The 27,712-nt window shown below is 45.1% G+C and overlaps 1 protein-coding gene across 2 annotated transcripts in view; it reads left to right on the top strand.

Moving 5' to 3' along the window:
• The window catches only part of nr6a1a (nuclear receptor subfamily 6, group A, member 1a), a gene marked incomplete at both ends in the record, with an annotated part of 81,047 nt that extends 53,645 nt beyond the window's left edge, over positions 1-27,402 (top strand). For both annotated transcript variants that reach the window (XM_079270244.1, XM_079270243.1), the window contains 8 exons: positions 19,235-19,465; positions 20,819-20,874; positions 21,499-21,659; positions 22,376-22,606; positions 23,362-23,616; positions 25,165-25,286; positions 25,382-25,534; positions 27,272-27,402. In XM_079270244.1, the coding sequence (XP_079126370.1) occupies positions 19,235-19,465; positions 20,819-20,874; positions 21,499-21,659; positions 22,376-22,606; positions 23,362-23,616; positions 25,165-25,286; positions 25,382-25,534; positions 27,272-27,402 (1,340 nt within the window). The remainder of the gene's footprint in view (positions 1-19,234; positions 19,466-20,818; positions 20,875-21,498; positions 21,660-22,375; positions 22,607-23,361; positions 23,617-25,164; positions 25,287-25,381; positions 25,535-27,271) is intronic.
• Between the last annotated feature and the right edge of the window lie 310 nt (positions 27,403-27,712).

Genomic DNA, 27,712 nt, shown 5'->3' with positions numbered 1-27,712 from the left:
CATAATAACACCACTTTAGTCAGGAGCAACAGACTGCTGCTCTCATTGATGCAGTTTCACAAGTATGTCGGGCGACTACGGTGGCCTTCACGTACCAGAAAGATGCGAGTCTGTCTCGAGCCAGTGATGGTTTGTCCATTCTGTTCTACTGTATAAACATGGCGGTGCGTCACGGTGGACTCTCCCTATGTCGACATGAAGGGCTCATTGTAAGCTAACCATTCTTAGTTTCAGGTGATTAATAACGACAACATAGTTAAGGATATCGTATTACATTTGTGCTAAGAGAACCCCAAAATGCTCCACACTGGTCCTTTTTTAAGTAGTGCAAGAATACAGATGATGCTCAATACTGTTTGATTTAGCAGCTGTAGGTTGAGCGACTGTGAGAAATATTTCTAGTCTTAAACAATAGCTTCTTTATCATCCAGAATCAGAATTTGAGGCTCCAGAATTGTAACTGTCACTAATTTCTAAATCTCACCTATGAATACCAGTCACTTAACTGTTGCCTTTCATTTGAAGTGAGACGGCGGGGCTCTGACCAAGCTGCACCTGATGCTGTGCGGAGGCTTCAGGTCATGAGGGTTGGGCTCTTAAGCCGGATCGATGTGGTTTTCCTTTGGGCTTGCCTGCATTTGTCTGATCCCTGTGAGCAGTTTTTGAAGAATTGTCCAGTGCACAAAGCTAGACTTCTCTTCCAAAATAAAGTCACAAGAGCGGTTATCATCATTTCCCGTTTTCAAAATGGACATAGAATGTTGTGTAACAAAAGCCGTACAGCTTTTGAGAGTTGGAGCAGAATCCGCAGTTTGATCCAGAACAGTCGGCCACCACTGAGAGCACTTCTGTCACCGGAAACCCAACAGCATCAGAGGTGGTGTTGGTTGTTTGGCAGCAGATCAGACGATCAGGAGCCATCTTTCGAGCTGCTGGCCCACATGGAGAGATGATAACTCTCATTGTTCCTCTTTGATCAGCCCGTTGTAATCGTGAGCATCCAAGTCAGCTGATGCTGCTGACTGATCTCTCTCTTTGTCTGCTGACAGACTGCTCACAGCGGCTCCATGGCTGTATGATGGCGCCCTCTGGTGGGGAAGAGTGGGGCCGTCTCCCAACCATGTGATAGTGCTGCATTCATGACAACTCGTCACAAGTGAATCTATGAATGATGGCTTGAAAGTCAAACTCCAGGTTCAGTGTGTGGTGTTGGAAGGGGAAATAACAGCGTTAAGGAGACGCCTGTATTAGTACCGGACTGTGAAGAGTCTAGTTTACGTAACGGATGACGGAGGCAGACAGTTTGAAGGCATCTTAAAGCTCTGTTGCATTTAGTTCGTCAGGGAACCTTTTGGTCAAACAGCAAGTTGCTGCTGTAGTTCTGAAACGGTGAGGTCGGTATGTAAACACAGCACAAACAGTAAGGACATTAGTGTTTGGTATATTATTTCTCTGTTGTAACGATGCTTCTTGGCAGTAAATCTTATACGGTTGGAAAGCCGGTTTATTTACATTTTTAAATGATGCAGCATTCATAAGGAACATGCATTTGTGGGATGAGCAGCAGAGCTGAGTATGTGGGTTGCGCCCATGAAAGATTTGCCAAATCTTCTCTGCCAATGCCAACAGAGCGGTTTATCAGAGACTACCTGCAGAATGTGGGAGAGGATGGAATGGCCTCCTGACCTCGACCCCATTGAACCCTTGTGGGATCAGTTTGGGCGTGCTGTCCGTGCCACAGTGACCAACACAACCACGTTGGCTGACTGGCGACAAAAGTTTTTTGAAGAATGTGATGCATCCCACAGCAGTGTGTGAGCAGGCTGGTGACCAGCATGAGGAGGAGGAGCCAGGCTGTTGTGGCTGTGTTTGGTTCTTCCACACGCTACTGAGGCTCCTGGTTGTTCAATGAATAAATTGCCAATATGTCTTGTTTCTTCAGACTTCAATCATCCAATCCACCAAACGGGAGTCAATGGCAGAATAAGCTGGTTGGCGTTGACCATTTGTATGTTTATAATGCTGGAAACTCATTGTAAAAAACAACCTGTAAAGCAGGAGAAGTCCCTTTCTTCAGCCTTGTGACAAAGGCGTGGTTTAACCTTTGACCCCACCGCCTCACAATCACTCAGGTTAGATCAATTCCAGAAATCTTAATTTCACAATTTGTATGATTTGTTTTAATGTAAACTAATTGTAATGTAAACAAAATTAGTCGTTTTTTTTCAATCAGGTATTGTTGTTACAGCTGTTACAGCATGTGTAGTTTTTGGATGGCGTATACTTTTTTCTTCCTGGATAAACAGCAGGTGGATACGGCAGGTTGGGTATTAAAACCAGTAAGTTAGATCTGTTCATGCCAAAATAAGTGCAGGGAACATAGAAGTCTGGTGAGTGTGTCAGAGCAGATGTGTGCTTTTACATCCGCCTTGAAGGAACTGCATGTTAAGGCCCTGACACACCAGGCGGATGGTTGGAGAGTGTCCGTCCACTTAGTTTACGCGTTGTGCCGACAGACAAACTAGTGCCAGTCGCTCCGTGTCGGTGGTTTATCGACGGCGGAGCCCCGTCGGTGAGAGAACGACTTTTCACTTTAAGCAATTCAGTGCCAGAGAAGAGAAACCGAAATGAGGGAAACAAGTAAAGTCAAAAGGCCACAAACGGAAAACTCTTCTGAAAAAGCCGTCGTATTGTCACACCGACATGGACATTTGGTATGAAGCTTAGTGCTGAGCGCACCGCTGCTGGTATGGAGAGTTGCGTCCTTTCATGCAGGTGCAGGACGCAGGTGCTAGTCGGTCGTTGGCTGAAGGCTTTGCGGTGTGTTCAAGTGCAACTTTTTGCCCAAGTAACAGGCAACTTGAGGCGATGAAACGGTCTGCCTTCATCGCTGCTGGTAGTTCTTTGATGTCTTGGTGTTTAGAGCTACAGTCCTTTAGTCACAGCAGGACTGTGATAGTGTGACAAAGAGCCAACATGCACAACACCACAACCCTGAAACTGAAGCGACTACATGGAATTCAGCCATCATTATTCTTCTGATTTATTTATTATCGTTATTACTTCCACCTGCGCTCTTCCTACTGTGACATGTCAACATGTGTTAGTCATAGAATGTCTTCGTGATGTTACCGGCGGCAGTACATTCGTAAACATTAGCCCTTTCAAACATGCACTGCATCATTGAACTCCTTTATGTCACTCTCGGGTTTGAATAATCTCACAAGTCACCTTTCCGTAAAGGTGTCGTAAAGGTGCACATGTCTGAATTGAATGCGGTCACATTATGGAAAGGCTACTGCAGCACATTATATATTTCAAATGTTTACCTAGCCATGAAACAAATAGTCCCCTCAAACCCTCGCCAAGGAAAGGAATTAGCATATTTCTCAGCAGGTGGTCAACGGCAAAGTGTCACCTTCACATACGGCGTGTTAGCAAACAGGAAATAAACAAGAGTTACAAGCTACGGTCTTGTCAGTGTTTTAGACAATTCTGATACATACAGAATTACATAATGGTGAGAGAAGGTCAGCGTAAGCAATTACGGTTTTAATATGAACAGAAGTTTCATCATTGATGTAGTGTGAGAACAGATAGAGGCAGACATTAACGCCAAAGCCTTCCATTTAATAAACTCAAAGAATTAGAAACTGAAGAGTAGAATATATTGATAATTCCTCCCTCAGGACAATTAATAGCATGATGAATGGCTGTCGAGGGTGGCTCATAAGAGTGGCTGTTTTAGTGGTCATTAACTCCAAGATGGTGGCCAGGTCACCTCAGTTTTATATGCCCTTTGGAAGTTCAGGCAGGGAACAGCTGCATTGATCTGCTGGTCATCTGACTTCCAAAAAGCAAATGCATCCGGGGAATGTGAGGTGGATCATTGTAAATCTAATCTGCAGGAGTGGAAGAGACTGAAACGCTGAGGTCAGCTCCCACAAACAGAAGCAGCAGCCTCTGAGGTGACTCGTCACAAAGAACCTGGTGTGTAATGACCGGCCGCATACAGGAGCCTGTGGCCTACAGAGGGAACGTCCACTATTCATTAGGATTAGACATAAAAGTGAGCAGTCCAATAGCCCAGGTTTGGAACCACCGAGTTAATCAATCAGAGAATTGATTGATAAATAAATCTAACTAATAAAAAACAATACCAATATGTCTTCTTTCATTAGTTTATTTCCCTCTCAATCGTTTCTAAGAAAATGAGTTATTGTCCTCTTTGAAGAAAAGCTAATGAATAGCGGCATCGAAACGTGATATTTCAACATCAAATGGAAGGTATACTGTAATCCCTGACTTTCTTATTGAGCATCCCTCCATGATGTTTCTTTCCCTTACTGACACACATTTGTCAGAGTTTTTATTGAACACATCAAGTAAACGACTGCAAAACAGCCATATAGGTCTCTTTTACAAGCAGCTTATTGCGACCCATATTTCCGTTTGTTTGTTGAGTGTCAAAGTCTGTCAGGATGAGGTCGGGATGGATGTTTGGGTCAAACAACCAGGACTTTCCCCCAGGAGACCTAAGTAAGTTAACTTGTGTAACATACTTGTCGTACTTATCCTTTATGTACCTAAGTTACACAAGTATATCTTTTTTCCCAAAAGAGTAAACTTTTCCTAAACCTAACCACATGGTTTTGTTTCCATTCACGTTTTAGACCATGCGTTTCAAACTGGGACCGTTTCACAGTGTGTGCCCGACTCTGGTTCAAAGGTCAGTTATGTGGTTTTAGGAGTCATCAGGAAATTACCTATTCTGTCATTTTGAAAGGAGTGCATGAGACCAAAGCAGCATCATTTCTACTTGGTCCGTGGGTACGCCATAGAAATAACATGTGACACATGCATAAATAATATAGTCATAAATATAATTCTTACTCCACCAAACATGCACTTCATGTGGTCTTGTTTATCAGTAACAGGATTCCAAATGTTTTGGCAGAGAAAAGGATTTGTGAGGAACTCTTGCTCCTCCTCTTTGCTCCTCTAAGGACTCGTCATTGAGAGCAACTTTTATGGTCGGAGAAATTCTTGAAAGTGGTTTGGCTGCTTTCAGGCAGGATGAGGCAGCTGATGTCATGTTGGCCTACAGACTGACACGCCAAAGCTCAGGAAGAAACTGAAAAGGAGGGCCCTCCATTAACTCCTATCTGAAATGTAGAAGGGGTCCATTGGGGTTGAGTTGTTTTGGCGCTGTGATATAGTGTATTCACTACAGGCAGCAGAACTTGCAGAGCGCCGGTAAAGGTCTGGAAGAGTTTTGGAAATGCTTCAGATCCCTCTGAACAAGAAAATGGTTGTTCTATATTGATACTCAAGGGAATGGATTGATGCTGTTACTGGCTTTGTGAATCTGTATGCATGTATATTTGGAGGGGAACCAACCGTTGGGCCTATTCCTGTTTTTCTTGAAGCTCTTTGTTTGAAGAGTGGAGAGGTTTGGCCTCTGTGGCAGAGTGCAGAGGGGGGAGGGGAGCTTAAACAAAAGACATGCCCTTTGTTACTCTAATGTTTAGGGAAATGCCGAAAACAAGCCACAAAAAAATGGCTCATCCGAAGTGACATTGAATCAAATTAGCATTTTAGCGAACAACTTGTGCTTGTTTTAAAGGGCTTGGCCACATGTTTGTTAGAAGCAGGAGAGCCCAGAACACAAGGACAAACAGTGTATCAGACTGCCTGAGGCTAATTTAAGATCACATTTTCACTTTCAATTCACTTTGGCTGTCTGAGAGATACAACAACATGCTTTTATTCTCTTGATATCAGCGTCAAATGGAGTTTTGGTTTTTATTCGTCCAAAGCAGCGTAGACGGCTCAACTTTACTATTTGGTCTTTTAACAGAAACAGCTTTCTAAAGTCAATTTCATGTTGATCGCTGTGTCACCTTCTAAACGTATGGTTTAAATAGCGTGCACTCAAGTGTTGCATGTGCATGCATCATTACATGCTATATACATGTATAAACGCGTGTCATTGTCGAGAGCCAAAGCAGTGGTACTTTAGCATTGTGTCTGACGGGTATGGCAGCACGCTGCCCTGCACGTCCTGACGAGGGGCCTCCAGGCCCAGTCTCAGGGAGCGCCTCTCGCCACACGACTGCGGATAACCAGCGAGCCTCCGCTCCAATTGACTTCAAGGTTAAAGGCAACATGGCTGATTATGCTGTTCATCTTCGCCGCATGGGAGGAAAGGTGCTAAGGTCAAGGGTGACATATGGCAGCCCCCCCCCCTTCACAGCTCAGGTTTGACTTCCTATTTCCATCAACAAGGTTATGCCATTCAGACTGAAATTATGTCAAAAACTCTCCTATATATTGGTATTGAGCAAACATTAGGGTTACTATTCTTACTGAGAAAGTATCTCACAATGACCTCTGAAAAATATCTTCAACCAGCAAAGTATTGCTAATAAAACCCTGCATGTATACAGTAGGATTAGTTGGGTGTACTCTTTTATTCCCTAGCCGTTAACGCTTGGTGAACTATAAAGAATATTAATGCTCAAATCTGCATGTAAACACAGATCCAATTACAACACCGTGGCCAGGTCCGTCCTATACGCCCTGCCTTTGACACGGTGACATATGGTGGTAAACTCTCGCGGTATTAGAGTAAAGTAACCTGGGAGACGGCGAGGCTCTCTTTGATCACACCAACAGGTTCCACTTGTCCTCGTACCTGCTTACCAACCTGCCTGACGTGAAGGCTCATCTGCTGTTTCTGTGAATCTCTCTCTATGTTGCGTTTGAATGTGAAAAGCTTCTCGTATGTGACTTAATGCAGCCGGGTCATTAGCATTCTCATGGGGGGTTGGGTCCCGGAGGGCTTGGGGTGCTGCTGCTGTGAGAGTGAACAACAAGTGTTGTTAGTAGGGTGGAGCTGTGGAGAGGGGCGGGCTGGGAGACTGGCTGGATGATCAAGACCGGCTTGTCCACTGTAGTGTGAGGATCAGGTAGAGAAGAGGCTGCTGGCTTCACACAGCATCAGGTTGGCCAGTAGAGCTTAGGGTGAGGCACACCGGTGAAACACTGGATGCTTCTCGCTATGGCCCCCTTACCAGGCCACTGGAGGGGATGAAGGAAGAGAACCCACTGGATGGTAAGACACCTCTGTAGCTCTCACAGGTTTTAAGGCTGCTTACCAACATATGGGCAGAATCATGTCATAAAATGTGAAATTCAGCCGCTTTCCTACAAGGTGAATTTCGATTGGATGGCCATTCAGGTCAAAGGTGCAAGTAGGACACTGGAGAAGGGTTCTACAGCCTTGTGTTTGGAAGAGTTGGGATTAGTTTGTTCCATAGCTTGTTATCTTACTCAGGGCAGTATAGGTAAACAAAATGCCGAAGGACACAGCCACCAAAGTATCCAGTCTAACATTGGCAACATCTTGATTGAATGTGAACTATGATTGATCAAAGAATAAATTGACTACATTATGAATCTTACCAAACATTTAATGTTGGCATTCAGTCCTTGACGGTCTTCGGTACTCTGTGCCATAGACGTGTGTCGGCATCAAAGAGTACCTGCAGTCATTAAGAGTTCTTTCACTTTTAACAGTATTGATTCATTGTTTCTATCCATGTTCAGAATATGCTGTTGGAGTGACTAAATGTATCTTTGGTATATAGAAGTATTTATTCTCATTATTGGATAAACTAACAATCATTTTCTTAAATTCACTTAGAGTGATGTTTTTTTATTTAGAATAAGGAAATGGACACAACACATGGGGATAGAGGGGGCCGACATGCACAGAACGTCCCGAATCGAACTAGGGACAATGCAGCTGTGAAGTTTGCCATTTTGACCACATCTGACATCCACTTTTGAATGCAGTGTCAGTCCCACATGAGTGTATTGGACCAGAGGAGCAAGAGGACCCACCTTAGCATCCCACTTGTCTCCATCTCATTGGCCCTCAGCTCCTCTTGCGCACTCTGCTCAGTTTGTAACCAGTCATGATTTTAAAAGTCAACTTTACCATTCGTCCCTGATGCACTAAGTGCTTCAATTTACTAATGTCTGTGTGTTTTGTCATCTTGAACCTGTTTATGTTTGGACATGCACTTTGGTCCGCCTCAGAAGTGCCAGAGGCATGGTTAAGGGGAGGGGAGGCTAATTTGGGTGAGGGCTGGGAGGGGAGTAGTATTGTTGAACGGCAGCGAAAATAGGACTATCAGTTCCACTCAGATAACCCCTAGCTGTCATTGGACCTCAAGCCAAGCCGTGACCCCAGGGCTTGAACTCTGTGGTCATGTGACCAGGCTGTAAAGTGACCAGTGGCGTTGCTGGGCTCTGGCTGTGGTCAGAGAGGGACAGGCTGTCGGGGAAAGAGGTTGCTGGGAGAAAGAACAGAGAGAGAGGCAGAGAAAGAAAAGAGTCATGAGGCAGCCGGGCCCAGTGGCTTTCTATTTCAGCAAAGTCCTTGCTTGAATGGGGTCCAGGCAGACTGGGAGAAGCATGAAATGGATACATGGGAAGGTAAGGGAGGCCATACTTAATTCATCATAATCAGTGTGTGAAGGGAAGAAGACTGTTTGGGATTATGCAGAGAACGTATTCTGGTTAAAGTTTTCTTTCATATACCTTTTTCGATTGAGGAGGCCTTTCTTTCTCTATATTTTAGATCATGTTGCTAACAGTCAAACACAGATTCCTATTCAACCAATTTCTGCAGTATGTTTTTTGAGAATATGTCTTGGAATTACTATTAATGAATACAATAGTTATTTAAAGAGACTATTTCGATCCTGTATATGCTGCTCATAAGATCCTCTGTGCAGTGTGAGCCAACACATGTGACATTGCCTTTAGATGTGTGCTCTGTTTAAAAGGTGTAGTCCTTTATGCTGAGAGGAGTTAATGATTCTCAGGCCAGGAGAACGAGCCGAGAGACATTCTAGCTTCTCACAGCAACGCTGCCTTCAAGTGCTTTGTTGATGTGTGTGCTGTGACGTCTGGCAGTGCGGTGGTGATTTGCCCAGTACGCCTCCGTATGTATTGATCTTTGGTATGTGCCTGTGTGTTTGTACAGTGTTGCTGTGATGGCAGATCACTCGCCTAAAACTCAGATTACCTTCACATTTTGCTAGTTTTGCCCCTTTCTTTGCTTCTTTCTTTCTTTCTTGTTTTTTAAACTTTTTTTTTAACTTTCGTGCTCTTTTGAACCATGATGCAGTTTCACACAAAGATCCCTTTTCCGGCTGTGTGACTGCTGAGTGGGCGATCTTTCCTTGAACATTTTTGATGATGCTCTCCCCAAATCACTCTCTGCTCAAAATTATTTTGTAGCTTTATTCTGCGGTTAACGTGAATTATCTTAAGTGCAAGAATAGAATAACCTTCCTTCCAGTTCTCACACTATATCCCAGCCCCCCACCACACCAACCACCCCTCTCACTGTATGGCAGTCATTTGGAATGTGTATAGTCCACATGGCAAAGCAGAGTGTCGTGGACTGCTCATCACTGCTACATGTCCTTTTAATATGATGTTACAGTTCCCCTTATACCACTGCTCAGGGAGTTTAAAGACAATGGAAGAATTTCTGGTAGCACTTCCTTCATTGGATATTTTCAGTCAAGGACTTCAGTGTGGCATGTGGAAGAACCATGTTACTGTATTGGTCCCCTCCCCCTCATGTTAATCCCTCAGCTAGCAGCCATGTTGGTTGTGCTGCAGCTGAAGGAGGGTAAACTCCACACTTGTACAGCTATAACACTACATCCCCTTCATTTTGCAGGAGTCCTCTGTTTCTGAAAATTGTTCTGCGTTTTGTAAAGGGCTTAGTAATCCGGAGAAAAGAGGTTGTTTATGTGGCTGTATGTGCAGGGTACAGAAGCTGTGTGAAGATCAATAGTAACTGTGGGGGAGGTCAGGGACTCCTGTGACTCTGTAATGCTGGCCTATAAATAGCCAATGACACGGGCTGCTCATTCCAGCCACGCATGCTCCGTTTTCCTAATTTCACTGAAACATATCCATCTCCCCAGCCAAAGCCTCGTCAAAGCAAACACCACACAGAAGTCCAGTTGCAGATCTTTGTCTCTTAAGGGTGTGTTAGCCCTTCACCCCCCCCCCCCCCCCCCAAGCACACAAACACACAAACACACTTACACATAGGATGGAACGTATAATTGCAGATGTTTCTTGCCTCTTGCTTATTTATTCAAGGAAGGACAGGTCTGTCTCAGATGGTCTGCTTGGACACAACAAGCGCCACATTTTAAATGTTGGACATGTTTCAGTACTTTGGTCGGTCCTGCATGGGAGATCAGTGGGAGTTTATCCTGCTGGCCCTGAGGCCGCCTCTGGGAATTCCCCCTATCATTAATGAAGGGGAGACTATGCATGCATTCATTAAAAGTACTTTTATACGAGTGTGTATCACAAAGTCTTGGCTGTAAAACTCACCGCATGGTTCATATCCGCTTCTGCTGAACCGACTTTAAAACGAAGCCAAAAAGTGTTCCTGCTATCAGCGATCATTTCAACAGTGGTATCTAACGCATATTACACCAAATGTTACAGCGCAATATAAACAAGAGGAACTTAAGAAACTAGTTCAAAGTAGAACTCTAACTGAGGTGATTCATGATTATTTATCTGGTTCAACACACAAAACTGAATTTCAATCTGTTTTCTTAGAGAACTGTTCAGTAGCTCGGGATGAAGTTTAGTTGCTACTGTTGAGTAAATACGTTGTCAAATAACAGATGTAAAACAATGTTTCCTGTTTTCGGTAGATTTGGTAACCCTAGGGGAAAAAGACGGCTCATTTCAAAAGATGTTATTTTGGTCAAAACCTTTTGTGATTCACTTAAGAACAATACGAGTCTGCTTAACGGTGATTGAGTCGATAGCCTGCTGATGGAAGCCCCGGCATTGGAACATTACCAAGAGGGTGGATGTGGCGACGTTTCCCAGAAAGGCGGCACAGGAAAACATGCTTATTGCCATCGGTGTCGCCAAAGACAATGGGTCTTTGAGATTTTAACTTAAAGCTTCTTTTGTTCAACGAAAAAGTAAAAAAAACGTATATTACTCAAAGTGAGGTACAAAAATGGGTATTAGTATTGGTCGTGAAGACCAATACTATTAGTAAGAGATACTCAGCCGTATTAATAAAATGGTATTTGATATTAAAGATGTAAATAATCTTTTCAAATGCAAATCAAGCTGAGACAGTGAGCCAGACTCAGTCGAGGCCTTCCTACATTATTTAGCAAAGTAGCATCAGATGTGGCTCATATTAGCATAACATTAACATAGCCTATCTTTGGTGTGGTATGGCTCAATGCTAAGGATTTAGCCTCCAAGCCTGGGTGTGTATTATCAAGACAGCAATGTCAACAGGTCGCCATTGTCTCGTGGATGAGCCCAATCTGCAACTCCATACATGGAACTTTAAAGATTAGCATCACAGTGTGGCCTGCCAGGAATGCTGGGTGTGAGTCATGGAGGGTCTTAAGATGCCTGTAACCCTTTGTGAATGTGTTGGATATGTGGCGTGTATGTAGGCTACATACCGGTCATACTCCGGGAGGAGGGGGGTGCACCCATCCTCCACCCGCAGGTAGGAGAGATAAGTTAGACAGGACGAGAAGAAGAGATATGAGGAGGGGAAGCGTAGAAGAAGAAAGGCAGAGAGAGGAGGGAGGGAGGCTGCCGGCAGCGGAAAAGTACAGCAGATTCCTCCCACCCCCGCTCCCGCTCTCAGCTGGGCATGATTGTGATGGAAAGCCTGAGACAAAACCTGAAGGGAGAAGCCCTTCAGCAGCGATCGTTGTTGCTCTGTCAGCCGCTCAAAAGGCTGCTTTACACTCTATCAGCCTTTGTGTGTGCGGGGTGTGGACAATAAGGAGATTTTGCCACGACACATCTCTGTTCTCAGCATGATGCAGCTCACATGGGGTCAAAGAGATGGTGGGCCCTGTTTCCCACAGGAGACGGCACAGGACTGATTTTAGCCTAAAAAAATCATTCAAGCCCCGTTTTTCTGTGTGAAATAAAAAGACCATTCCTTACAGTTCACATGACGAGTGATGCACGTCTCACCGGTGTCCGCTGGGTTCCAGTGTGGGGGCATATTGGGAGCAGTGGGAAACAAGAGTGCAGTTTGTCTTTGTCATTGACGGGCTTAAAATGCTCGACCTGCATTTCCTGGTTTGCGTTAAAGTTAGGAATGAAACCCGGGCTGACCCCTGGGAAACAATGCAGCCTTTAATGGGCCTGGGGGGGGGGGGGGTGATGGAGAGCGTCAGGGTTTCTGACCCAAAGCTTACAGAGAGCAACAGAGGGTGGAGTTCAAGAGGAAGCACTGAAGCACTCTCTATCTTGTTAAGATTCTCTGTAAATGAGAAAGATTAAACCAAAATTACAGAATGCTCCAATGGTCCAATGATGTGCTGACTGAGACGTCTTTTGCTGCTTTGGGTGAACTGACCATGTAAAGAAATTACACCATGTTGGTTTTATATTGCAGCTCTTAAATACTATTCTTATCGCATGCTTTTGTTTTTGAAGGCATTTCTTTCTTCATGTTCTGTATCTCTGTCCCTGCACTGAAGTCTGCTTTGTCTGAGAGGTTCGCTCACAAGTTGCAGTCTGGTAACATGTTATTGTTACCAGGTTGCCACACACTCCGGGTCACACACGCTGCAGACGGAAGCTTTACCAAGTGAAATCCTTCAGTAACTCCCATGAATATTTAATTGTCATCTACAGGCAGGAGGAGGAGGAGTTACAGGACGTGACGATCTGAGATCAAGTGTGTGAAGGTGTGAATCAGCCCGTTTATATGGTGGCCATGCACTTGAAAGACAGGGTGATAGATTTGGCAAATAAGCCTGAGTGAAGGCAACTAATAGCCATTGTGTTTTTCCACAATGAAGGAAGTCAGGCGTTTCACGTAGGGTGGCCAGTGGAATATATGGTTGTGTTCCCTCAATGAGCTGACAAATGGCTGGCTGAGGATGTGGCTGTCATTTATTTGATCTTCCTCATGTTTTATGATGCCAGGGTCCTTTACATGACCTCATGCTAAGTTCTACTTACAGTAACATGTGCCGAGGGGATCAGTATTGAGCAAAGCAGGACTTTCTGCTGAAAGTGCTCTTCTGCTGTGTGAGAAGTTGGTTGGGTCTTTTTTCTCGGGCTTCATGGAGGCGTCTCTCTGAAGCGTAGCAGCTGAAAACCAATTTATTTCGACTGTGTAAACGAGCCTGAAGTTCATTCAGAGCTAACACACAGAACGCAGTCTACCTGCTCGTATTCTGCCTGTGCTCTCATGGAGTGGTCTCACTGACGTCACGATCTCCTTAGTTACCAGGTCGGTCGGCCATGTTGGAGTACATACAGATCCTCCATGGCGGCGAGTAAACAAGGAAGTGCGGCGAAAATACCATACTTTGAATCACTGGATAGTGCATCAAAGGTTCGCTACCTTGCCAAATTGAAGGTTATTGGTAACTTGGATCCTTATACGATGAGTGCAGATCGTTTCAGTGCCGATCCTACTTGTCTTCCATCGGTAAACTACGCCAACATCTACGCGTATCTCGTGAACACCCCGAGTCCTTACACGAAAGACGAGCTGGAGTGCTACAAAGGGCTCGACGCTTATAATCAGTTTGTCAGTGGATGGGTCCGAGACGTCAAAGCAACGGTCGTCGAGAATTCTCATCTCGTCATTGGAAGGGTAAATATATACAGATCTGGTCCGATATTTAGCAATATTCAATGTTTACTCAGCGCAAACAGACACGTGTGTTTGTTTACATTGTACGTGCATGTCATTGTGTGCGTGTGTGTAGGAATTCACTTTCAACTAACTCCTAACTTCATCCCCCCCCACACATATATATATATATATATACACATATATATATATATACATGATACGACGTTAAACTCATATCAAGCAATGCTGAGGCTGCATCTATGTGTTTCGCCTGTTGTACACGCTCGACACGTCTCTGGCACCGACTGCTGTCACGGGCCGATGAAGCTTCGGTAACCTTCTCATGTCCATGTTTAATTTATATTTCCTTTATTAAATACTGTTCACAAACGAATTTGCAAATAAAATCACTGACCACTTATAAAGTGATCCGCACATACTCGAGTGTACCCCAAATTCGATTCCTTTATATCCCGAGAGATGCGCGACAGCCATTTCTGGCGACGTCGCTTGGATAGCTCCTTCGTGTAATTTCCTTGATGTGTAATAACCGCTGGCAAACCAAAGAATGATTTCTTGTCTCTATCAGCTCTGCTGCCACAACCAAAGACAGCACAAAAGTTCACCATGATCGATAGGTTCTGCGACTCAGCCGTGCATGCCAGTGGCTGTGTGTACTCCAACATGTACTCCAACATGGCCGACAGCTAAACTGTGACGTCACACGAGACCACTCCATTGTTCGTCACCACAAGCTGCTACCGCAGCAGCTGTGAGTACTGACGGCAGCCAAGGGACAGGCTGTCGGGGATGCCCACTTGGCCACTTTCTTGATCGATTCAGCAGCTTCTGGAGCTGGTGCTGCTGGCTACTTTGATTGGAAAGGAGTTGTCAACACTGGGCTGGTTTTATGTTGGATCATTTCTTAATCGAGCGTACTCTCAACATTACCACCCCAGCCTGTTAGTAATGCTGTGCCGTGGATCTAATTCATTCCGATGTTGAGTGGAAGGCTACATGTGGATTCTGCAAAGTGACTGATAAATATTGAAAGTTTAAAACAGGATTGGGATGTGTGGTAGGTAGTAGAAGTGGTTCAGGAGGTTATTTTTTCCACAACTAAGACGTCTTGTCATTCACAAAGACGGACTGTTTGCATATTGAACTGTCATTGTTAGGGAATTGAATAATAAACAATTTAACATATAGTAGAGAAATGAGCTGTAGTCATCAATAGAACATAACTAGTCTACAAAAAACGGTTTCAGAGTTCCTGTTACGACTGTACTGAACCCACATGAGTACTCGTATTTAAGGTATCATATTGGGATCGATATCAAACATGTTAAAACGATACCCAGCCCTAGACGGCACTGTCCAACTTTAAATGGTGAATCAGCAGCTTCCGCTTTTATCTTCTTGGTCATTTTGAAAAGAGAGCCCTGCTGTAGAGATGATGCAGCGGCCCTGCACAGCAACCAACAGCTGGACCAGTAACGGTCCAGGTTCTGCTGCCCTACAAGGCCGTCAAACAGTTCATCAAAGAGCCCAAATGTATCCTTACAAATTATTTGGAGGACAACCATCTTTTAAAGGCATAAAAAGATTTTCAAAAGTAAAAAGTGATCAAACATGCTCCCCAGATCTGCTACTCATTTATAACGGAAAGTAAGATTATAAATGTCTGACAAGAAAAGCATCCTGTTTCCATGTTTGAGATGATCCAGTGGGTTTAACGGTTTCCATAAACCTTATTATGTTGGGTAAAAAACACACTAAGATGTTATAAAGAACACTTTGGAGATGAATTATGTTTGAATGAATCCACATATTACTTGTGATCTTGTGCTCTTTGTCTTTAGATACTGTAGATTGATGGATTATACAGTCACTGCTCTGATCATTTTATCATTATTTCTTGTTTTAGAAAATGATGATGGCCATCTCCACCATTTCTGACATTTTTTACATTTTTTTGCAGATGAATTGGTAATAAAAACTCATGTGTTGTAGCTCTAATCATATCTTCGATCAAGCTTTTGTAACGGTGGAGCGTTGCTTATCTCTGCAGAGCGTTTAGTTTAGGTCACACTGATATGCCTCTGACTGCTGGGGCTTCCTCTGAGTACGTGACCTCTGTGCTGTATAGAGTTAATCACCAAAATAGTTAAAGTCTAATCCCAGGATGGGCTCACTGTGTGACGCCCCATTGTCTCCGTACACTATGGCAGCACATTTCAACCTCACACTATTTAAATGGTAATCTGTCTTTTGGCTTGAGAAGTCTTCAATTCACCATTGATGATCTGGGTGAAGCTTCATGCCATGAACACCCCCACCTCCTTCTAATTACCTTCAGTACATGCAACCTGCAGTCCACTATGAAGCCCCCCCTCTCTGGGAGGCTGAGCTCTCAGCTCAGTCACGTGCCTCTGATGAGCTGGCCCTTTAAATCACATGCACACAAAAACCCTAATCCTGCTCATTTGAATATTCAAGATGATGTAACTTTGGCCTGTTTGTTGTCTGAACATTATGCCTTTTAATCAGAGATGACTGGGTCAACCATGGACCACAGGCAGGATATCAGGTTCCTTCATGTGCTGTGGGGTGAACGGTATCATCTCCGCTGCTTCATCTACACACCAACGGGCTCAACACACACACTCTGTAACACAATCGCACTCGGACGGACAAACATGGACGTAGCATCTGTGACATCGTCCATCGGTGTCTCAGGGTGAGTGAACTGCATGCTGCCCTCAGTGAAGTGACTCCAGTGAAGCACAGAGAACGCTACCAAGCATTTCTCACTGTAGCCAAACATTGTTTAGGTTAATGATAAACCCACTGATACTATATTCAACAAATGAATGAAGATCATCCAAGCAGCTCCACAATCTAACAAGCATACAATGCCTTCATTGAAGCGTTAACTTCTTGTATTGACGGTTTGAGAAGCAGCATTATATAGAAGTCGTACTAATGACCTCACACTGAACGCTTGGAGTCATCTCGTACCTCCACTCACTGAGCCAGGAAAGCTGCTCGTCTGCCTCCACTATTGACTTCCCAACCACAGAATCCCAAAGCGGGGCAAAGGTCCGGCGGTTTGTTGCATTACACAAGAGTCTTCCATTAAGCAGATGTCCAGGTTAATCTCCGGGCTCAGCAGGCAGCATTAACCTGCTGGACAGCAGCCTCAGGCCTCTTATGTCCACTTCACTCTCTCCATGAAAGCACACGTGCATTCTGTTCATCATGACCACAGCTTCACTTTCCATTTGCCCAGCCACCGACCTCCTGGTCCTGCAGGAGGATTCTACCTGCTGCTCAGACACAAAAACTAAAAGCTGCTCTGTGAGAAGAAACTGCTCACATTTAAAATAATTCTAGATCCTATGCAAGGAAACATCTGGCAGTTTACAAGCTCTGTTGTAAGAGTTTGCTTTCTGATCTGAAGTAACGAGGAGGTAATGTTGAAGAGGAGTCTGTTCTATAATGGAGCCTTCAGAGGGAGACTGGAGCCATTTCAGACCTTCCTCCCACTGAACACTGGTGGCTTCTGAGCCTTCAGCCATGTCTACCTGAGCCCCTCATGTCATCACATATCTTCCCTTGTTGTGACCAGTTCAACCAAAAGGTTTTCTCCTCTTATTTCAAACAGTTTTTAAAGTGATCCAGTAATCACACTAAACCTGCATGGCTCCTACATAACCCACAATGCAACTGGGCCGCTGACGGTTGGGCCAGTGATCTGGTGTGAAATGCTTCTGATAAAGTTCAACAAAAAGAACGTTCAGAAATGAACTGAAGAATCTGAATTTGCAGCAGTCTGCATGTGTCGTGCCCGCCTTGAGAAGCTTCTCTTTGTTAAATGAACCCCCACCCATCCAGACGCAGCTATGGCATCACAGCGCCCACATGTAGCTCTTCATCCACCAGAAGAAGTGAAAGATGTATCCTACGAGCTGATATTGTCATTAGAAAAACCTGTGACTTTACTGGGATGGCTGTTTCCAACAGATACTGTGTAAAGCTGCCTTCAGCACTGATTCTAAGCTGTTCCTTCTTTTACAATTCCTATTTCACGCAGCCAACATGATAAATCCTCAGTGTCTCCTCGGAGACATGCTTCTCTCACCCTGATAAAAGACCTATCTTATCAGAAGCATCGGCGTGCTGCGTCAATCTAATCCGTTATCTGGTCCTGATACGTGGCATCCCAGTCAGGCCTGGACACAGATCAGCAGCAGCCCACATTCCTGCTGCAGCCAGGCTTTGCACAGCGAGGCTATTCTCTGTAACCATGGAGTCCAACCCATCTGCTCTCTGCGTCTGTGAGCGGGGGTGCGATTGTGTGTGTGCGCTCGTGCGTGCTATAGAGCTGAAGACTGGTAAGAGAGAGTATGTGCTGCGACTTAATTCTCAGCTTCCTCAGTGAGTTTGAGTCTGTGCGTTGCGGAGCCTGGAGGTAGACGGGGGATTAAGAGAAGATTTTCTGCAGCTTTCTCAGTTTTCTGTCTTAACAGTTTGAGAGAGCACCTTCATGATTAGTAAAGCAGCTTCTAGAAGCCCTCGGTTGGGCCCGTCTCGCTTTGATCCTATCTCGTCTGTCACATCCGTCTGTTCTACCAAACTTCCTTCTCCCAAACGTCTTTTGGAATCATTTTCTAAGACTTCAGAGACTTTCTAAGACTTTTCCTTTGTCGCTGTCTGAATGAACCTACATCACATCCAGTGTCATTTCTTCTACTACTTTTGATGTTTGTAGTTCCAGGCATCACATCACGTTCCCCTACTCCCTCCTACCTCGAGCCCCTAAATATCCCCTCACATGTGTTCCAAATCACGGCCCTCATTTATTCCTGTTCTACCAACTTTTCACAGTTTGGGGTGATCAGCAGAAGGCGTGTGCTTGTTTAGGAAGCAGAAGGTGAAGGCTAATGATTGAGACTGGAACAGAGAGGCTGCTATAGGCCGGGCCTGGTGGGGTTCAAGGCACTTGATTGACTCGATCAGAAAATGATCCACCGACGTTAAGAACAAGTTACAAGAGGACTCATTTAGGAGCACCCTGAATTGTATGCCACAAACGGATTGTCTAAAAATGTTGCACTTTGCCAAAATATGCTCTATCAGAGTAAAGGTCTCTGAGGTCTTCCCAGGAGGCCTCTTCATGTGATGCTGCTGTTGTTGGAGCAAGAGAAAGGAGAGACCGTAAACAATCAGTGGTGTGGTTTTAGCTTGCTGCCTCCTCTCCTCAGAGCTGCTGAATAAAAGAAGACGTCTCCGCTCCCTGTCCTGCTGCTTGCTATACCTCCACTTTCACAAAATGAGTTGGGGCTTAAGGATCCTTTTGGATTAGCCAGCTCGTGCTTAAGCCCCACCCGCCCCCGTGATCTCAATTAAAATGTGTGCCTCCAGCAAGGTTTTTGCACCCACTTTCTGTCCACGATATGGATGAATTAGTGTAAAGAAGTGGGTGGAAATGGTTCCCTTCTCAAATGTTTTCCTGTCCCTCTGCAGATGATCCGGCTGACCAGCGTACTTGCCTTATCTGTGGAGACCGCGCCACAGGCCTGCACTATGGCATCATCTCCTGTGAGGGCTGCAAGGGCTTCTTCAAGCGCAGCATCTGCAACAAGCGCGTGTACCGCTGCAGCCGCGACAAGAACTGCGAGATGTCGCGCAAGCAGCGCAACCGCTGCCAGTACTGCCGCCTGCTCAAGTGTCTGCAGATGGGGATGAACCGCAAAGGTGAAGTGTGGACACGTCGCAGGGACATTGTTTCTGTTGTCATTGAACCCTGTAATGTTACACCCTGACAAATAACACATTCTTTCATGATGAGACGTCTATTTACAGCCATCTGTATGAAATGCTCTCTGAGATTAGCCAATGGGTGTAGGGTACTTATAGATATCACCGTAACACTTTTCCACTTAATTACCTGTATGAAGACAATCACTTTTTGCATTTTCTGAAATCTACAGATGCAAAAACTCATGAAATAAACACCTCAATGGGCATTTGAGGTTTTCTTTACAATAGACCAAGATCTCTTAGTTGACCAGTGCATGAAAAGTAATGTTTTTGTTTGTTTTGTGTCTCCCCTGAAAGTTTTTTTTAATTTTTTTTTTAACAAGAGCAATGTGTCAAACTTATTTCCATATAATACTGACTGAGTAAATTAAAGAAATAGTCAAAGAAAATGACACCAAAGCATGCAGCCCAGTCTCTGTGGAAGCAGATCAGACTCATCGGTGTGTTTTTGGGTGATGGTTCCCGAATGTTTACTGTGTTTCTGACAGACTTCAGTCTCGATGCACTCGTTGGGCCGCCGGCCTCAGTGATCACAGTGAACTCTCTCTTTGTTGACTCGGTATCACCCGACCTGCCCTTCACTGCTACATCTGTTATAAAGTCTAAAAAATCAAAAAATAAATTGAGCAAACTGACAACAGTTTGGAGTCAGACAGCTTTGTATTCACAGCAATATCTAGTTTTTGTAAACAAAAAAATAAATGATCTATACCACCTTTACAATTAATAGACACTTTACCAGATGGTAGGTTTTGAAAAACTATTACAAACCCGTCAGACTTACTATAAGTCACATGAAAAAGACTGATCTCTCTGGTGTTAAGGAAGCCACCTGGACCCTAACCACTGGTTAGTTACTAACCACTGGTTGGTAACCAGTGTGTTTCCTTTGGCCTAGTTTACCTCCGTGAGGACTGGAGGTTAGTGAAGTGCAATGCTGCCTCCCAGTGGACGCTGCATGTAAATGACCCCTCAGCGCTCCTTCAGCCTGATGGGCTCGTTTTAGATATAATCTCCAAATGCTGTGATTACAGCAAGCTTGTCTTTACACATCAGGGAGATTTAATTAACCCCGAGATGTTAACAAGTTACTCCCATGAAATAGAAAAAAACATCTCTGCCTGCCAACAGAAATGATTATGTCCGAACCAGTAAGAAAAATCCTCGCATGGAAAGAAGTGATGTGTTTGAGCCGCTAGGTAGCGCTCTGATGCTAACCCTGAGTCATGTTGTGTTCATGGAGCACATGTACATTTAGATTCCTGTTCTTTCTCTTTTTCCACGTAGCAATCAGGGAGGATGGCATGCCAGGAGGGAGGAACAAAAGCATCGGGCCTGTTCAGGTAAATCACCGACGACATGTCGAATAGCAGAATAGCAGAAATGTTGTTTTCGTGACATTCACTGACCCTCTGCCAGCTCAGAGCCCTCTATACATATTATCACGGCTCAGCTCCACAGTTAGCTCGCTGACCGTGAATGCGTTCACAAAACGTCCGCTTCCATGAAAAGACGTCTTTATTTCTCAAGCCTAATGAAAGGAGGACCTCTCCGTCATTAATAGGGAATGGATTGCTGTTCCAGTGTGTGTGGTGGATTGATGGAGATGAAAGTGAATTGACCCCAGCCACAGATGCAAGGCACCACACTGTCTGGCATGCTAATGCCTTTCAAAATGACTCCTCTGTGTTCTCACTTCAATCACCAGCAAGGATTCTATTATTTTAGGTGTGTGCATATCTGAAAAATACACACACAGACACAGACACACACACACACACCTGTTTGCCTGCTTTCTTTCTTTCACTTCTAGTTTACTGTGCGACTGCGTCCTTGCCCCTCTACGTTTGAGTGAAACGCAGTGGGGTGCTGGTCAATGCTAATCAATTGAACTGAGACACACATGAGGATGTGCTGTAAGCTCCAAAATATGCCCGCTTCCTCTGTGTGTGTGTGTGTGTGTTTAGATCACAGAGGAGGAGATAGAGCGGATCATGTCAGGGCAGGAGTTCAAGGAGGACGCCCCGGAGCACACCTGGGGCAACAACGGCGACAGCGACCACAGCTCTCCAAGCAACGGAGCCTCGGAGGGCAACCAGCCGTCACCCGCCTCCACTCTGTCATCCAAGTGAGTCGTTCATCGCCTCCACTCAGCCGCTCAGCGCCAGCACTCGCCCCATCATTGAGATAATGAGCCGGCCCTGACAGTCTAACACCTCGTTCCCGTTTCACCCAGACTTTAGTTACGGTATTCATCGTCAGACAGCCTGAATACGCCGCTGCTCCGGCTCGCTGATGATGACAAAGACAAAGAACGCGCTGCGCTATCTGCTGTTCTGCTACGGAGACGAGCGCATTGTCTATCTGCACTCATCAAGGACAAATGTTGTCTAGCTACTCGCATGACTATTTATTTTAGTCTCGTTATCACTGCAGCCACACAGCCTGATAGCTATTCAGAGGAATTCTTGTTTTATCAAATCCAACCTGAGCAATAACAGGATGCCTGAGCAGCGGGGGCTCTGGTATGCAGCTCCACAATGAACCACACAGTTTAGACTGAAGAATTGCAAATATTGTTAATGGTAAATAGATTAAAGCTCCAACAAAACGTTGTGTGAACGATGTGTTTAGCGTAGCTTAGCACAAACAATGGAAGCAGGGGGAGACTACTTGCTTTGCACTGGACACACGGATATGAAAGGTATCAAGCTCCTTATCTGACTCTGGGTAAGATGGTAAACAAGTGTCAGATGAGTCATTTCACTGTAAAACGTATTGCGTATCCAGAACTGGCCCCTATATGGCCGACTTTGTGTAACCGCTGACCTCGTGTTCTTCCAGTCGCTCTGTGGAGATGAATGGCTACACGGCGGCCCTCAGGGACCAGTACATCAACACCTCCATGTCCACACACTACCAGATCCTGCCTCACCTGTTCAGCTACGCTGCCCAGTCTGGCCTGCTGGCCCCCCAGCCCCGCAGCCTCTACCCACAGTCCCACCCACTGGTGCTGCAGCTGGTGGCTGCTGAAGACCTGGCCCCCCTGGCAACCCCTATGCTGATAGAAGAAGGGTGAGTCAATGCATACACTCGCTACTGCATCTCTGTGTGACAGTGCACCTCCCCAGTGAATACAGTAGATGCTTATAGGAAGCGTTGGGCTTTCATTGGGTTTGAAGTTCATTTATTGCCACAGGGCTGCTCAATAAGATGCAGTTGTAGTCCCATTGTGCTACATAAGGGAATCTTATGCTGGTGGATGAATTAAGTCGCTGAGTCTCTCAGCCGGAGGAACGAAGCTGCTCTGAAGGCTGCTGGTTCAGCAGCTGATTCTTCTGTCTCTCTCCAGACAGCAGCAGGTGAGCAGGCTGTGTCTGGGTGGGTTTTGTCTTTTATTGTCCTTTGTGCTCTTCTCAGACTCCTCTTGTCACTGGTGCTCAGTAGATGGTACCAGTGATGTTCTGGGCGGTTGTAGTCAGTGTCTGTAGAGCCTCCTGGGCCGTGCACATCCCACAGCAGTTGTGATGTTTCCAGTCAGGATGGTTTCTGTTGCTCCTCTGTAAAAGGACCTGCATTCATACTACTCACAGAGCTCATGACAGGAGATCACGTCACAGTTTATGTTTTACCTTATCTGCCTGATTGGCAGGTATTATATCAAGCCGTGAGTATTAGTGTGGGGGCCTAACGATGTGGGCATGGTGACTTCAACATTGAATACGTAATCGATGAAATGCATCATGTTAGAGGTGATCCAGAGTCAACACACCACACGCCGAGATTGTGCTCATCCATCACTTCTTACCTGAACTCTTTGTGTGCCGCAGGTACAAAGTGACACAGGTGGAGCTGTTTGCCCTGCTGTGTCGTCTGGCAGACGAGCTGCTCTTCCGCCAGATCTCGTGGATCAAGAAGCTGCCGTTCTTCTGTGAACTCTCCATCGAGGACTACACCTGCCTGCTGAGCTCCACCTGGCAGGAGCTCATCCTCCTCTCATGCCTCACCATCTACAGTGCCCAGATTTTCGGAGACCTGGCCGATGTCACCGCCAAGTACACGCCGTCTGACGAGGAGCTGCAGGGGTAGGTGGCAAAGACGTGGGGGGTCAGAGTTTGTTTGGGAGTAGAGTTGTTGTTTTATTGCCCAAGTAAACTGAGACTTAATCCTCCACATTTAGTTTGTAATCATCGAACAAAGAACACGGCTACAGTATGACTTTACTGGAGGAGCTTTAACACGTAAAGCTGCACTGATCAGTATTTCATACAAACTAAATGTGAAAGGAGTCACTTGTACTTAGTAACCCACAGAAGATGATCAGCATGTCTGTCGTTCAGCTCAATGCAGCGTTTAAGCAGCGTCAGCCCATCGTTGGGTTTTATGCCCCAAGATGCAACAATGATAGAAACTCCGAGACACAAGAATAGACCAAGAGGAACCGGCTGAGAACTTCATGTAATGCAGACATGGAACAAAAGAAAGAAGCGTGAACGCATGGTCCCAATAATCACAATCAAAGACCTTTGTATTATGATGTTGTACGTTTGTGTATCAAGCGAATGTTTCAGGTGAAATCTGGAGGCCCAACTAATGCTGATCTGCTCTTTTAAAATAATAAAGAAACACACACAAGGTGCATAGAAATGGAAAACACAAGTTGCTCATTGAAAACAGTTTTCTGTTTGATCAGGAAAAGAAAGTGAACAGCGCTTTGAACAAGATGTTTGTGAGCGGACTGACACAATCCCCCAGACATCAGCGTGTGGTAGCTCGCCTCATAGTCGGTCAGCATGCCTGAAGAAAGGACCCTCATTCACGTGTTGGTCATATCTCACTTCGGGGGACTCGTATTCCCTCCGATCCCTTTTGTCGTACATTAACATCCACAAGATATTAAACTCAATAATATATGATATCAGGAATTAAATGTTCCTCACGGCAACCACAATCCTGTGGAAGTACGAGACGTTAGAGCGTGAGTTTGACAGTGTTGCTCTCAGCAGCAGTGGAGGTGTTGTTGGATGAGGGCCAGTGAAGCGGTGCGTGAACAGGACTCCTCCTCAGGACAGCGCTGTGGCTAGCACCGTCTGGCATGTGAAACACACGCGTGTCCCACGCTCTGCAGAGGAGCATGTGTGGGGGTTTGGATCTGTGTAAATCAGACGGGAACTATCTGACCTCATGACACACATTCTGCTAATATACAGTGCCGTCTGCTGCTTCGGTCAATGTGCCTGTAGTTTAGGAGAGAACATGTGATTTACAGCGACAGCGCTGAAGTGTGTGAGAGCGATTGGAGCTGTGAGAGCCGGAGAGAACGGGAAGTGAGCGTTGATGCGTGTAATTAAAATGTGTGAATATTTCTAACTGGGACTAGCAGGACGTTAGTTAAGCCCTTTGTAGATGTGACGTGTTCCCTCCTGAATGTTTGCCTTGTTCACTGACGCGTAGAAGCTTAAGATAATGGGACTTGAGGTCTTTTTCATGTTCTGACAGTGGATTTGGACGTGAACATGTGGACAGTAAACCTGGTATAAACCCTGACCCGCTGAAGTCATATTATTATCGGATATGGTTTTCACCACATCATCTTTACAGTATTATTGACCCGTCTGTGTCTGATTCCTCAGCTTCAGCGAGGATGGTATGGAGGTTATGGAGCGGTTGATATATCTGTTTCGCAAGTTCCACCAGTTGAAGATCAGTAATGAGGAGTACGCCTGCATGAAAGCCATCAACTTCCTCAACCAAGGTAACAACTGCAGCTCTGCTGTTCGTGAGCTCGAGCCTCTCTTGGCCCGCTCGTGTTCCCCTCACGTCGCTGTACTTTCATCTGTGTCTCTGCAGATATCCGAGGGCTGTCCAACACCTCCCAGCTGGAGCAGCTCAACAAGCGCTACTGGTATGTGTGTCAGGACTACACCGAGTACAAGTACCCGCACCAGCCCAAACGCTTCCCCGAAATCATGATGTGTCTCCCGGAGATCCGCTGCATCGCAGGTAAGATCTGGAAGTTGTGTATAATAGTTGATGGTGTAATGATGCTGCTAACGTAATGTATTCTTGATCGAATACTCAGAATGCTACGGTTCAACAAGGATTCATGTAATCTAGGATGAGGTCCAATCATAGTTTAGCAAAACTGGGTTAAAGATGAGTAACTCCTGATTCTAAATGAAGCAGCGCGCTGTTACACTATTAAACTAATCTCTGTTCATTCAATCAAAGTGAAAGCTCAATATGGAGATTCTTGCTTACTCAAGTTAAATAAATGTACCTATAAGTAGGCTGTAAAAGAGGGGGACTGCTAAAAACACGGAGCAATATGTCTAATAATACAATAATAATAAACTAAGCAGCACCGTGAGGAAACCACCTCTCTCAGTCTGTTGGTCCAATCGTCCTGTTTTCAACTGACCTCAGGAGAGAAACTCAGCAGCAGCTTCACTGAATCAGTTTTATGAGTTTTTCCATAAACTCTCTTCAAGGAACTTCATTATTTAGCTCATTTTAAATGTTCAACCTCCTCAAGTGTAAGTCTAAAGTTAATACTGGGTCACATTTTAACGTTTGGTGCAATGGAATCAAATGTAAGTTTAGAGTAACAACTAAACTAACGTTTAAAGAGATTTAAATGCATCTTTAAGATGGTTTTAAAAGTTTGGTTCAACATGATTTAATCTGCTTTAAAACATAAATCCTTGTTGGTGCAACCCAGCCTTGATGTTATTATAATTATATGCATACAGGTACATACATTAAATTGGATTGCATTTTACCCATCCTGAGTCTTGTATTTTTACTGGCTTTTGTCCAGTGTTAGATCCCTAAATAATGGGGCTAAAAGGCTCCATCGGTCAGCCAATAAGCATGAAAGAACCTACTGCAGCTTGTGTTCATAATTACATTTTATTGAAAATACAATGCAAGTGAACCGATGTCTCCTTCCCTATGGAAGTCTATGGGGGGGGGGGGGGGGGTCCTTTATGGGCCCCATGGCCTCCCGCGATGGATCCGGAAGTTCTAATTCTAACGTTTGGCGATATTGTAAGTCGCTTTGGATGAAAGCGTCTGCTAAATGACTGTAATGTAATGTAAAACGTGCTTCAAAGGCTGGTGGATTCACACTCACCGCTCTGAGTTTGCTGCTAGGACACACTTACTTCATTTCAATTCCTCAAATTCCTTTTTTTGTGAGTTTGTTAAAAAGAGAGTATGATATGAATCAGTGCATTAATACAAAGGGAGCTAATGTGTAAATGTCCTTTAGAGAGGCTAAGCTAAGCTAACCCTGAGCCCTGTCCTTTAGCGAGGCTAAGCTAAGCTAACCCTGAGCCCTGTCCTTTAGCGAGGCTAAGCTAAGCTAACCCAACCCTGAACCCTGTCCTTTAGCGAGGCTAAGCTAACTCTGAGCCCTGTCCTTTACCGAGGCTAAGCTAAGCTAACCCTGAACCCTGTCCTTTAGCGAGGCTAAGCTAACTCTGAGCCCTGTCCTTTAGAGAAGCTAAGCTAACCCTGAGCCCTGTCCTTTAGCGAGGCTAAGCTAAGCTAACCCTGAACCCTGTCCTTTAGCGAGGCTAAGCTAACCCTGAACCCTGTCCTTTAGCAAGGCTAAGCTAAGCTAACCCTGAACCCTGTCCTTTAGCGAGGCTAAGCTAAGCTAACCCTGAACCCTGTCCTTTAGCGAGGCTAAGCTAAACCTGAGCCCAAGTTAAGCTAAGCCCAACTTGTTTGCAGGGAAGCTGGTGAACGTCCCTCTGGAGCAGCTCCCCCTCTTGTTCAAAGCAGTCTTGCACTCCTGCAAATCCAGCCTGACCAGCTACAGGACCGGCCCGTCGCCATGCGTGACCACCTCCTCCGGAAACTAGACCCCGGCCCCGAGTCGAGGGACCGGTCTCCCCTCTTGTGAATGTGACAAGCAGCTAGTTTGTTTTTTGTAACTTTTTTTCTTTATATATTTATTACACGACAGAGCTGAATGTATGCTGATTTACACTGTGCACATGCTTCTGTACTAAACAAATGCTCGTAGATGCATTGGTCTTTGGAGTTTACAAGTGTGTATCCAGTTTGCTCAATGTGTCAGTGTTGCTATTGTTAGAGCTAGACTTTAAAAGAGTTTATTTTATTCAGACGTGGGCGGATAGACACATGTGACGAGTGTTTTGAGACTACCTC

Source organism: Melanostigma gelatinosum (assembly GCF_949748355.1).
Source record: "Melanostigma gelatinosum genome assembly, chromosome: 6".
Lineage (NCBI taxonomy): Eukaryota > Metazoa > Chordata > Actinopteri > Perciformes > Zoarcidae > Melanostigma > Melanostigma gelatinosum.
This window is presented reverse-complemented; position numbering and strand designations above follow the sequence as displayed.